The 13,246-nt window shown below is 36.7% G+C and overlaps 1 protein-coding gene across 2 annotated transcripts in view; it reads right to left on the reverse strand.

Annotated features, from left to right (window-relative positions):
• Positions 1–579: 579 nt before the first annotated feature.
• Positions 580–13,246, reverse strand: part of zgc:174356 (uncharacterized protein LOC100137120 homolog) — a 98,666-nt gene continuing 85,999 nt past the window's right edge. The window contains exons 6-7 of one of the 2 annotated variants that reach the window (XM_034017623.3): positions 11,610–11,766; positions 580–873 (exon numbers count right to left, since the gene is read on the reverse strand). In XM_034017623.3, coding sequence (XP_033873514.3) covers positions 819–873; positions 11,610–11,766 — 212 coding nt within the window. In that variant the 3' untranslated portion in view covers positions 580–818. Of the gene's footprint in view, positions 874–11,605; positions 11,767–13,246 lie in introns of those variants that run through there. The other variant, XM_059025389.1, reaches the window with a different exon arrangement.

Raw genomic sequence — 13,246 nt, forward strand, 5'->3', positions numbered from 1 at the left:
AATAATAATAATAATAATAATAATAAAAAGTATTTATTTGAAACAAATTGTTGAACAATATACTTTAAATACTGTATACTAATATATAAAAAAGAGTACTCTGTGCCATGAGCTTATATGACCATGACTTTGCTTTCTCTAATGTAACCAATTGATTTATAACCTCTTTAATTTGTATTACTTTATAACATGTCAAGGGTGTATATTTCCAATTTTACTTGATTTGGTGACTTACAGTGACCTTAACAAATAATATCCAATGGAAATGCACTGCAATGACAATAAAAATGGTTATGTATCAAGGGAAATGGTAAGACAATGCGAACTGCACTGTTATGAGTTTACATACCCGTGATATCACAGTATATCAATACTGGAAATCAGTATTTATCACTCTAAGGTATCATATTGAAATGTGCTACAGTAAAAGTGCAATTTTTATTCCAAATCCATTGTTTTGTCATTGCTGATTGTGCGATATATCTGTAGTCTTATAATGTTGTTACAACTGTTTGTAAAACTAATTTCAAATGTTTCACTATCAAATACACAATACAAAAAAATAAACAAAAATAAAAACACATGTGAACACCTTTAATCACCATCTGTTGTTATTTTACCACTTGTCATGAATCACTTTCAGTGTTTGTTACTGAATACCCACCACCTTTTCACATTTCTAATTCTAAAGCTGTGTCAGCTCCTACTAGCACTATACATTGTGACAAAATGTTAATATCAGACACAGTGTGATCCCTATTAAATCAAAGTTTGTGATTTTCCAATTTAACTGGAGAACTTCTGTCATCATCGGCGATTCAGTCCTCTATGATTAACAGCTGAGGATGAGTGGTAGGCATTTCACTGATCCACCTATTAAAAGAAAGGGGCAGTTATTAAAAACTCTGTTGAATGAGTGTAGTCATCTTTTGAATATTAAATTAGTCATGGAACCGCATTATGTAGCAAAGCACTTAAACTGAAGGACTTGTGAATGGGAGGTTAATTGAATAGAAAGAGGGTTACTTGTATCTACGTTCAAAGTGAGTTCCAGTATCACAGAAGTGCATCTAGTCTGCCGTACGACCTACGTGCTGCTTAACATGTGTTCACTTCTCAAAATACACTTTCTAGTAGGTCTTCTGCTATAGACAACAACACTACAACAACAACAAATGAAACCTGTCAGTTTTGACAGAAATTCAGGATCGCTGCAAACCCATTAATCAAACTAAGTACAATACTATAACCAGTGTTGCAAAGTGGATAGCTACTGACTGCAGACCTGTTAACATTGTAGCTTTGTTTTATTTCAATAACCACATTTATTTTAATTGATATTATTTACAATTATGGAGGATATAACCATTGCTCGGTGAATGTTTTGTTTTATTTAAGCAATTTAAAATTATGAATAAAAGATAATTTAAAATTATTATTATCATTATTATTTAAATGGCAATGAAAAATATCAGTTTATGAGTTAAGGGAACTGTAAAGGAAACTGAACATTTTAAATGCATTAAGGTGATTAATAAACTGACTCCATTGTGTTCAAACAATTTAACAACAAATGCTGGATTGTAAATGAATATAAAACTATAAAGAGGGACCAACAAATAGGATCCAGAATCGAGAAATAATAATAATAATAATAATAATAATAATAATAATAATAATAATAATAATAATAATAATAAAACAAACTGAAATGAGAAGGATGCAGTAATTGTATCAATTAAATATGCAATTAAAACCAAGATTAACAGATTTATTTTTGTAATCTCAAGATTAATCGCGATTAATTTTTTTAATCGCTTGAAAGCTCTAATATTTCTAATAACATTTTGAAGTTCATTTAAATAGGGTGTGGATGACTGGGACCGGAAACCTTTTGTACCCCACATCCCAAAGCCTTTCATTTTGAGTTGATTGCTTCTGTTGTTAAGGAGATGGACTGAGTCTGTTTTTTTGTACACTTCTGAAGTCATTCTGCTGCTGCCATCATTCGTTACATCATCAATAAAGATGAGTGAGCCCGTTCCAGAGGCAGCCATGCATGCCCATGCCATGACACTACCTCCTCCATGCTTCACAGATGAGGTGGTATGCTTTGGATCATCTGCAGTTCATTTTTTTCTCCACACTTTTGCCTTCCCATCACTTTGATAAAGGTTAATCTTCGTCTCATCTGTCATCTGTTCCAAAACTCTACTGGCTCATCTCTGTACTTTTTAGCAAATTCTAATCTGGCCTTTCTGTTTTTGGTGCTGATCAGAGGTTTGCATCTTGCAGTGTAGCCTTTGTAATTCTGCTGCCGAAGTCTTTGCGAACAGTAGATTGTGACACTTTCACCCCAGCATTCTGGAGGTTGTTGGTGATTTCACTGACACTTTTTTTAGGGTTGTTTTTCGCAGCTCTGGTCATTTTTCTGTCATTAACTGCTGTTGTTTTCCTTGGCAGACCTGGTCGTTGCCGATTGCTGAAGACACCAGTGGTTTCTTTCTTTTTCAGGACATTCCAAACTGTTGATTTGGCTATGCCCAACTTTTGTGATATGGTTCTAATTGAGTTCCTCTTTTCTTTTAGCATCCAAATCGCTTGCTTTTCTTTCATAGACATCTCCCTAGTCTTCATGTTGGATTACGCCTACTGACACCAAACGCAGACTCCAAAGGCAAAAGCAAAGGATAGAACTGAGACTACACATTCACAGCTCTTTTTTGTGTGAACAATCAATGCAACAGGTAACACCTGATCAATTAGAAACACCAGTGAGCCAAACGTCCCAATACTTATGCTCACACAAAATGGATGGATGGAAAGTGCTGTTATTCTTAGCTGGTAAAACATATATGTGTTGAAACAGCCAGAAATAAAAGTTGACATTCTGTACTTTTGCCTCATATTCATATTGCTTGAGTGTACAGCAAAAATAGCAATTTTGACTTCACTGTCCCAATACTTGTGGAGGGCACTGTATACAGTGCCTTGCGAAAGTATTCGGCCCCCTTGAACTTTGCGACCTTTTGCCACATTTCAGGCTTCAAACATAAAGATATGAAACTGTAATTTTTTGTGAAGAATCAACAACAAGTGGGACACAATCATGAAGTGGAACAAAATTTATTGGATATTTCAAACTTTTTTAACAAATAAAAAACTGAAAAATTGGGCGTGCAAAATTATTCAGCCCCTTTACTTTCAGTGCAGCAAACTCTCTCCAGAAGTTCAGTGAGGATCTCTGAATGATCCAATGTTGACCTAAATGACTAATGATGATAAATAGAATCCACCTGTGTGTAATCAAGTCTCCGTATAAATGCACCTGCACTGTGATAGTCTCAGAGGTCCGTTTAAAGCGCAGAGAGCATCATGAAGAACAAGGAACACACCAGGCAGGTCCGAGATACTGTTGTGGAGAAGTTTAAAGCCGGATTTGGATACAAAAAGATTTCCCAAGCTTTAAACATCCCAAGGAGCACTGTGCAAGCGATAATATTGAAATGGAAGGAGTATCAGACCACTGCAAATCTACCAAGACCTGGCCGTCCCTCTAAACTTTCAGCTCATACAAGGAGAAGACTGATCAGAGATGCAGCCAAGAGGCCCTTGATCACTCTGGATGAACTGCAGAGATCTACAGCTGAGGTGGGAGACTCTGTCCATAGGACAACAATCAGTCGTATACTGCACAAATCTGGCCTTTATGGAAGAGTGGCAAGAAGAAAGCCATTTCTTAAAGATATCCATAAAAAGTTTGCTACAAGCCACCTGGGAGACACACCAAACATGTGGAAGAAGGTACTCTGGTCAGATGAAACCAAAATCGAACTTTTTGGCAACAATGCAAAACGTTATGTTTGGCGTAAAAGCAACACAGCTCATCACCCTGAACACACCATCCCCACTGTCAAACATGGTGGTGGCAGCATCATGGTTTGGGCCTGCTTTTCTTCAGGAGGGACAGGGAAGATGGTTAAAATTGATGGGAAGATGGATGGAGCCAAATACAGGACCATTCTGGAAGAAAACCTGATGGAGTCTGCAAAAGACCTGAGACTGGGACGGAGATTTGTCTTCCAACAAGACAATGATCCAAAACATAAAGCAAAATCTACAATAGAATGGTTCACAAATAAACATATCCAGGTGTTAGAATGGCCAAGTCAAAGTCCAGACCTGAATCCAATCGAGAATCTGTGGAAAGAACTGAAAACTGCTGTTCACAAATGCTCTCCATCCAACCTCACTGAGCTCAAGCTGTTTTGCAAGGAGGAATGGGCAAAAATTTCAGTCTCTCGATGTGCAAAACTGATAGAGACATACCCCAAGCGACTTACAGCTGTAATCGCAGCAAAAGGTGGCGCTACAAAGTATTAACTTAAGGGGGCTGAATAATTTTGCACGCCCAATTTTTCAGTTTTTTATTTGTTAAAAAAGTTTGAAATATCCAATAAATTTCGTTCCACTTCATGATTGTGTCCCACTTGTTGTTGATTCTTCACAAAAAATTACAGTTTCATATCTTTATGTTTGAAGCCTGAAATGTGGCAAAAGGTCGCAAAGTTCAAGGGGGCCGAATACTTTCGCAAGGCACTGTATATATATATATATATATAAAAAACTGAGCCATAAAAACATTAGTATACGTTAGGCTTTGCCTCATGCCTTACACTCAATAAAGGCATGTTGTTATCCAAGCACAACACACATGATTATTAAATAGTGTGATATTGTGCTGGACCTCACTCTTGTCCTACCTTATTACTTCTTGCAAACTGCTATTTTCCCCAACCACTATTTTCCGAAATCCAAGACTCATCTGGAGAAACATTCAATCAATTTCATTTTAAGGCAGCTCTAATAAACAAATATCTGATGCTATTGAACATGTGTAGGGGTATAAATACAATATATGTAGACTGTGGTACAAAAGAACAGTTACTATAAGCATAATATTGTATAGGATTAGGATTGATGTTGAGGTGGAGGACTGTGTTCCATGTTTCATGTTCATGATCGTGTTTGTGTTGCTGTGTTGCTATCCTGTTTGTATTGTGCATGAGTTTTTGTATAGACTTTTTATTTGTTAATGTATTATGTTTAGTGTTTGTGTTTATTATTAAACATGCCCATTTGCACTTAAAACTGCGGCTTCTGTGTTCTGAGTCTCGCTTTCGTGGCAATAACATCTGGGCCATGATGCTGCCCTGTCACAGATATAAAGAGAGCTCGGGTGTTTTTCTATTGAGAGTCAATGGAGTGGTATTGGGCTGAGCTGCTTTGAGCTGTTATTATTATCGTTTAAAAATATTTTTTAAACTTGACTATTTACTCTTGAATAAACTGCTTTACTCTTGCCAAGGGTGTCTTGATGAAATTAATGATGACATACCGTTAAGAAAAATGCACTTTTCTGAACACAGTACCGGAGATGGCGCATGCACAGACATTAGAGCTTTGCATAGCAGATGCAACTACAAAACGTGGATTTATTGGTATTCAACGTCAGTTTGTATACATTTTTTAGTTTTTTACCAGTTATTCGAATTTCATTTTGATCGTTTACAACTGTAACTTCTCTGTAAATATCAAAAAACAATACATTAATAAAACAAAGACCCTATATTGATTACCACTTTGGAATATGTATTTAATTAAAATGCATTGGAGAAGTTTTTTTTATATAATTAAATAACATAATTGTGAATTCCTGAATCAATCAAGCTAATTGTTTAATGTATTTCACATAACATTTAATTATGGTACACCATATTATACACCAGGTTAATATATGTCTTCTGTGGACCACAGCGGAACAGACTTAAGATTTTTTTTTTTTAATTTTAAAGCCCAATCCGACCCCTCTCCATAGACACTCAATAGAAAAATAGCCCTATTACTCTCTTTAGATCCCATGATTGCTTACGCGCCATGTGGTGGAAGTAAAGGCAGAGTTGAGTAACTTGGTACAAAGTTTTCTTCATTGAAGGCTTTCCCCTTTTTTTCTTCAAACGTACTATGGTCCATTTTTGGGGAAAAGTTATATTTTAGACACATCGGCCTAGAGAATTTTGTTGAAGAAAGCTTCAGATTCCTTTTCATATTTTATGGCTTATTTAAAAGGGCTTGTTTTATGAATTTTCTTTGAAAGTGGTTTGCAGTGAGGTGTATCCAATTAAAAAACAACTTTAGAATAGATAAACAATGTATACATGTATTTAGTTGTTCAATCATTACACCAAGTTACATTAATATATTAAAATACATACCCCTTAATATTTCTGCTGTGTCTAATACAAAATCCAGGTGGAGAGGTTACAAAAGGCTGAAGTTCAGGATCACATTCCAGTATCTTCCAAATGTTTAGAAATTATTATTTTAATATCCTTAGGGATAGGGTTATACTCATGTTATACTATACACATGTTAATTATTTCTTGTGTAGACAAATCATTAATCTTTATAGTTTCTACAAGCTCACTATGTTCTATCGTTTCAGACCTATTAAAAGCAATATAAATTAAATCATTGTTATAACTCCTAGCTAGAAAGTAATCCTGCATGTCTAAAGTCAGACATATCACTACATATTTCTTTAGGTGTAAAAATGTATTTACCATATGGTATATTTTGGATCATTACCACTGGGTGAGATAATCCGTAAACATGGTGTTAACTTTCACTGCTATGCCAATGACACATAGCTCTACATCTCCGTAAAACCTGTTGATACCCTGGCTGTATCAGCCATAGCTGAATGTTTTACAGGTGGCTGTTCAAAAATGTTTTACAGTTAAACTCTGATAAAACAGAGGTTCTTTTATTAAGTTCTCAGCAGCAACTTGAAGCCACAAAATCTCTAAAAATAGATCTGGACAATTTGAACACAAACATAAAAATGGAAGTGAAAAATCAAGGGGCTTATTTGACTCTGGTTTATCTTTTGAGTCACATATTTACAATGTCACCAAAGTCTCCTTTTACCTTTTGCGAAACATTCCTAAAACTAGGTACTTTCATTGTCTGATGCTGAGAAACTGATTCATGCTTTTGTGTCTTCCCGACTTGAGTATTGCAATGCTCTATTCATTGGGCTTCCGGGTCACGACATAAATCACCTAAAAATAATGCAGCGGCTAGGCTTCTCAGCAGCACGAAAAAAATAGACCATATAAGGCCTGTGCTGGCTTCACTGCACTGGCTCCCAGTGAAGTTTAGAGTTGATTTTAATACTAAGAGAGAGAGAGAGAGAGAGAGAGAGAGAGAGAGAGAGAGAGAGAGAGAGAGAGAGAGAGAGATGTTATTTTGGATAAGGCTATGGAAAGTAACTTGATCACACAGTTAATATGATTTTTTTAAAGTTGAATTTCCTATAACACTCTGTCAGACAGAATGATTCTTGGTGATAAATCTCCCTCCCAACCTGTGAGAGCGATGTGTAAAGGGAACAGAGTGCCCTGGACTGGATGGCCAGACAATTCATTCCCAGGGTTAGGTGGAAGTTGGCCATCTAGAAAGGGGGCGGAGCTACGGTACACCAAGTCATCGACCTGGAAGGGAAGCGATGTGGCAGCCGCGGATTGGAGGAGCGGTCGCAATTGTTAACCAAGGGGGCGTGAGTTGAATGTACATCAGGGGACGTAGCGAGGTGATCTGTTCCTTTGTATGGTTAACGCTGAACCGGAAGGAGAATGTAATTGTTATCGTGAGTGTTTTGTTTGTCACTACAGGCCAGCACAAAACCCGGACAACACTGCACTTGTTAACGATAAATTGTATTTTCACCACGAGCACTACAGCACTCACTTTGGACTTGTGACCATGTTTGTGTTAACTGTGTGTGTTTAAATACCGTGTTTATTGTTTCTGGACTGAACCAGTGGATCTAACATTGTTGTGAATTGCAAGTTCCCATTATTCTTTACTGTTGTCATCAGACTTTGGATTATAAATAAACCATCATTTCACCAGTACTTTGTTGTTTGTCATTTGTGAGAGTATTTATTTTTTCATGGGAACAGATTCTCTATTCGTGAATAGAATTCTTTTTTTGTGAGACAAGTAACGAAAAGAGATTTTAAAAGATAAAATAACACATATATGACTCACAAAATGGAAAGATAATGTTATAGTCAGTTATATGAAGTCCCAATTATACAGAGACATGTCCTGGTTTACTAAAGATATATGATTTTAAGGCAGTTTCAAATTAGTTTTTTTTTTTAAATGGTAAACAAGATGGATGCCTCATGAACAAATATTTTTTTCTCATGAAAAAAAGATTGGATCCTCACATCGAAGAATGTTTTTTCGCGAGGCCAATTCTTTTTCTGTGCTCAAACATCCAACCTGAAGAGCTGTATGAGCATGCTCAGAACCCACAATTTTAAATCCTCATAACTCAGTGATTGATTCATATTTTATTATCAAACCAGCAAAAGGCACTATTCTGGGCCAGTCCCTTTTGTACCATAACATTTTCAGACCAAAATTACAAGACATTTGGGTGCTGGAGAGTGACAAAAAAACACAGATTCAAAATAATATGTACCACTATCTGGATCTCAGAATCCGCAAATCCAAGCAGAACAAAATGACCTGCGTCAAGAGATCTAACCCATGAGACCACACATGCAATATTGTGTGGAAACCCACTGAACGAAGTCAGTTATTAAAGTACAAAACTTGGGGTTTAACATTAAGGTTATTGCGGGTAGATATATTGGACCACGAATATCGCGTAGTCTGTACCATCTCACAGGTTTTACGGCAGAGAGTAAAATATGAAAGTCACAGGTTTTGGATTTTAAGATATGTTTTGAAAGGACTAAACTGCAAACAGTGTTAGGCAGACTTTTTTTAAGAAAATTAAGCTGGAACGATCACTTGTTTCCATGATTATTGTTAATTAGTTTGTTTGTTTTTACAATAAACATAATAGATGACACCTCAATTAAAACTTTTCAAATACTGTTCATCAGTTTTTTTCCAGATTGAGAACAACATCATTTTGGAGGATTAGCTGTCAAATAGGGAGGTTAATTGATAGATTAAGGTATCATCTGAGGCCTATTGATAGATTATAAATGGACAAACCTACCTATAACATCACTAAGTAACAATACTAAATTTAACATCCAGCACAGCGCTACTACTACATGCAATTTAGGAATGCTCAGACATGATAGGATTTCTTAAACACTTGACTGCCACTGAATTGCAAGCAATGCAAAAAGGTAGGATGTTTTTACTCTTCTGCTGGGTCATAAACAATGAGAGATGTGTAGCAAAAGTAAGAATAAACAGAAATTTAGACAATCTCTTAAAAAGGAAAAAAAAGGTTTAAATAAAATACAGTCACCAGGACTTATACCGTACAGGGTTATTTCGGGCAGCCATTTATATCGGACAAATAGCGTTTGTCGTTTGCCATTCCCATTGATTTCAATAACAAAGGCATCATTTATACCGTGTTAAGCATGCAGTATATTTCAGGCAAACTCAGCTGTTTGGATCTCGTTATGTGCCATTCACATAGATTTAAATAAAAAAGGCAGCACTTTTCTGTAGTAAAAAAGCTTGACAGATCAATCAATCAGCTGTTTGCACCTTGTTACTGAGCGATTACCTCTGTACTGTACCTTGGCTATTTAATCCATGTACGCAGTGTCAGGTTTATTTACAGTTTGAAAAAACAGCACTGACTGGAACAGTAAGCAAGCATGGCTGGAAAGAGAAAAGCGATGAGCATCAGCACAAAAATTCAGTGTAAATATAATGCATTAGATTTAGATGCTAAAGCATGTTTAGAACTCTGTCAGTCAGCAAACAATGCAACACTTTTTCAAAAAGCTGGGGACAATGCGGGAATGGACCTGATTATGGACTGGGAAGGGGATGCGAGTACTCTGTAAATAATGTGTGTTTGTAAACTGTGTTATTCTTGTTCAGATCTTTGTGTGTTTTGGTGCTTGTGTGACAAGAGCTAAAAGACTGTGTGTGAGTGCGTCACTGAGGGGAGAGGGAGCAGGTCTGACATGAGCATTCAGAGATGGGGAGTGTTGGACCAATGAGTGAGGAAGGGGCAGGGACTGGGTGTTTTTGAGGAGATGACAGTTTGAAAGTTAGAAGCAGATCTGGCAGCAGGAGGATTGAGAGATAGCGTTAAGAGAGGCTGAGTTTGTGAGTGACAGGAGAGTTGAGAAATGAGAGCCATTGTTCACTAAAGAAAAAATATAGACAGCAGTTTCCTAATGTTTTGAACTATTGTCTGTCTCATTATATCCTGGAAACCACGCAACTCTGCGCTACAATATGTGAATAAATCCTGTTCGCCTGCAGGGCGTATCAACTTCAACCTCCGTCTCGATCTCCTGCCTGTCACTCAGCAGTGAATGCACGCACCCACATAGCAGATGGCTAGTTTGTCACAAGCATTAATACCCTGTATCTTTCTAAACAAGGGATTTAGGGGAGCTCATTAACAAAAGATGAATCTCAAAACAATAATAATATAGTAGGCCCTGCACAGCTGTGTATAATGGTATTTAAAACAGGATTCATTTATCCGCCTTTTTACATATTCGCCCTTACTCTGGTTGGATACACAAAGGATTACTGTACTTTTCATTACATTAATTTAATGCATCTTTTTTAACCGCATACATGCTTGCTTGTTTTGATTACTGTAATGGTGATTGGGGGACATTTTGAATGTCAGGTTATTGTGTGGGAGTTTGTACCGTCCATCGCTTACTGCGGGTGAATCACGTTAACACAAACACGCCCGTTCTAAGTGGTGGCAACTGTACATCTACTTTTATTTAATATGCTTGGTGGTGGCATTCTGAAATGATTTATATAGATGCTTTATTTACAATGGAAACCCCATCCCATAGTGGCTTGAAATTACTGAACTTCATGAAACGGTGTACATAGGTGAATCACATTGGAAGTCATAGTCAAAAGAAATCAATTATCTTTTAGATCATAAATGAAAACAAATAATACAACGGGTGGCAGTCAAGGTTGTGCTACACTTTGAAAACCTGCGTTTTATAACCACAGACAGCATGTAAAGTATCCTGTATCTCTCTGCACCTTGTGAACATAAACATGAATAAAACACGGATTCTGACTTTTTTGAGCTCTATTAGATAGACAGGGGTTATGTGAAAATGATCTGTGGTGGCAGTAAAGCTGTAAATATTTACTCTTCTGCAACCTCTGGCCTTGTGGCCCTGAATAGAAAAAAGAGAGCTCACACCAGTCAATATGTACGTCCATCTTGGGATTTTAAAGAGCATTCCTCTCAGACCCACTGCATTGCCATGTGAAAAATGTATCAAGGATTTATCCATTTTAGATCACAATTTTTATCACAAAATACATGGTTCTCTGTCAATTTTTAAAAGTCCATCTTTTCTCCAACAAATTGTTATCCTGATAGTATTTAAATGTTGAGAAGTCATAATCCAGTGGAGCAATCGACTGCTATTTGGTGATGATTCCAATGATACCACTAACTATAACAACACTGAAAAAGAGCAGTAGCAATATTTAAATATATCCTAATACAACTTATAGGTTAGTCAAATACTTACTGGATGAGGATGAGAGTAATGATTATAAAGGCAGCCATTACAAGGAAGGCCATTCCAGGAAATGTTGTGAGTGTCACAGGATAAAGGCTATTAAATATTCCTGCTCCAATGAGTATGCATGCAGTTTCTACTGATGCCGAAAAGGAAAACATAGCACCTGAAAAATAAAGAAAATGTATGCAGTTTAAAATCTTTAAAATGCAAATAAATATATAATGCAACAGGAGGACCAAGATAAGAGCTTTTTAAAAAATCTACATGGGCTGGATTTCATTGTGGATAGCTACCTGGTAGGTAATGGGCTGAATTTACAGAACTAAATTAAGACTAATTTAGGACTACCTTACCTACAGTAAGGTAACATTATGGACAAATTCACAGAAGGTCCAGAAGTAGTAATGGTTAAGGTACTCCTGATTTGGTCTTTTCAATTGGTTGTTCTAGGTATTCCTAAAGGTAGAAAAATACTCTATCCCTTACAAAATTTTGATATTTTATAGAATGTTTTAATTACCTAATAAGTAGACCAAATGCATCTTAAGTGTTCATTAGCATAATTATCCTACCATTCTCGTAAATCCAATGTGATTATTTATAAAATAACTGGTTAAATAACACAAGGAAAAGGTATATTTTTTTTTAAATTTAGTAATCACCAATTATTTTTTTTATTATTTTTAGGCTCAGCTCACCGTTACCACCCCTGCACTGACTCGGGAGCGGCGAAGATGAGCATACGCTGTCCTCCGAAGCGTGTGCTGTCATCCAACCGCTTTTTTTTACACTGAAGACTCACCGTGCGGCCAACTCAGAACTACAGTGTAGCTCTGGGCAGCTTACAGGCAAGCTCGCAGGCACCCGGCCAGACTACAGGGGGTCGCTGGTGCGTGGTGAGCCGAGGACACCCTGGCCGACCTAAGCCCTCCCCCCACCCCAGACGGCGCTCGGCTAATTGTGCGCCACCCCCTGGGAGCTCCTGTCTATGGTCAGCAATGGAAAAGACATATTTTAATAAATGATTGTCAGTATGTAATAAGCCCCGAGGTATATATAAATCACAAATAGTTAGAAAAGCATATTTTTTGGATTTCTATTCGGTTGAATGCATTGTCCTTTTTAAAGATGTTTTGAGGTATCAGGACATAAGTCCCTTCACTTTACCAGTCCATCTCAAAACAAAGCAGAGGAAATTCAACTTATAATATGGAACCGGCCTCCTCCAGAATAATCGAACAGGTATACCAAAAATAAGTTTAAACTGTCTAAATAAATACACACAGTCAGGATACTCAAGCCAATTAAATTAAATGCTTGTTTTCTTCTTTTACAGATTTGCTGTTACAATACAACTTAAATAGGTGCAACACTTATTTTCTAGTTTCAAATGTAATCCTGTCCAAAGGTTGCTTTTTCTATGCAATACCGAAGAGGCTCCGTGTTTTTGGCTTACAAACTTCTTCCCAATTAAAGTTACTACTTTTCTGATAAGAACTTTCACTGTGAAAACTTTTCTAATTTAATTAAATGAAATGCTTGCTTCTGCTTTTCTCTCAAGGTTAACACAGGCTTCCGCACCAGCAGCTCTCAGATAAGGGAAAACGGAGTTTATACTAGAATAAACAGGAATATAGAATCCT

Source organism: Acipenser ruthenus, chromosome 6 (genome assembly GCF_902713425.1).
Source record: "Acipenser ruthenus chromosome 6, fAciRut3.2 maternal haplotype, whole genome shotgun sequence".
Classification (NCBI taxonomy): domain Eukaryota; kingdom Metazoa; phylum Chordata; class Actinopteri; order Acipenseriformes; family Acipenseridae; genus Acipenser; species Acipenser ruthenus.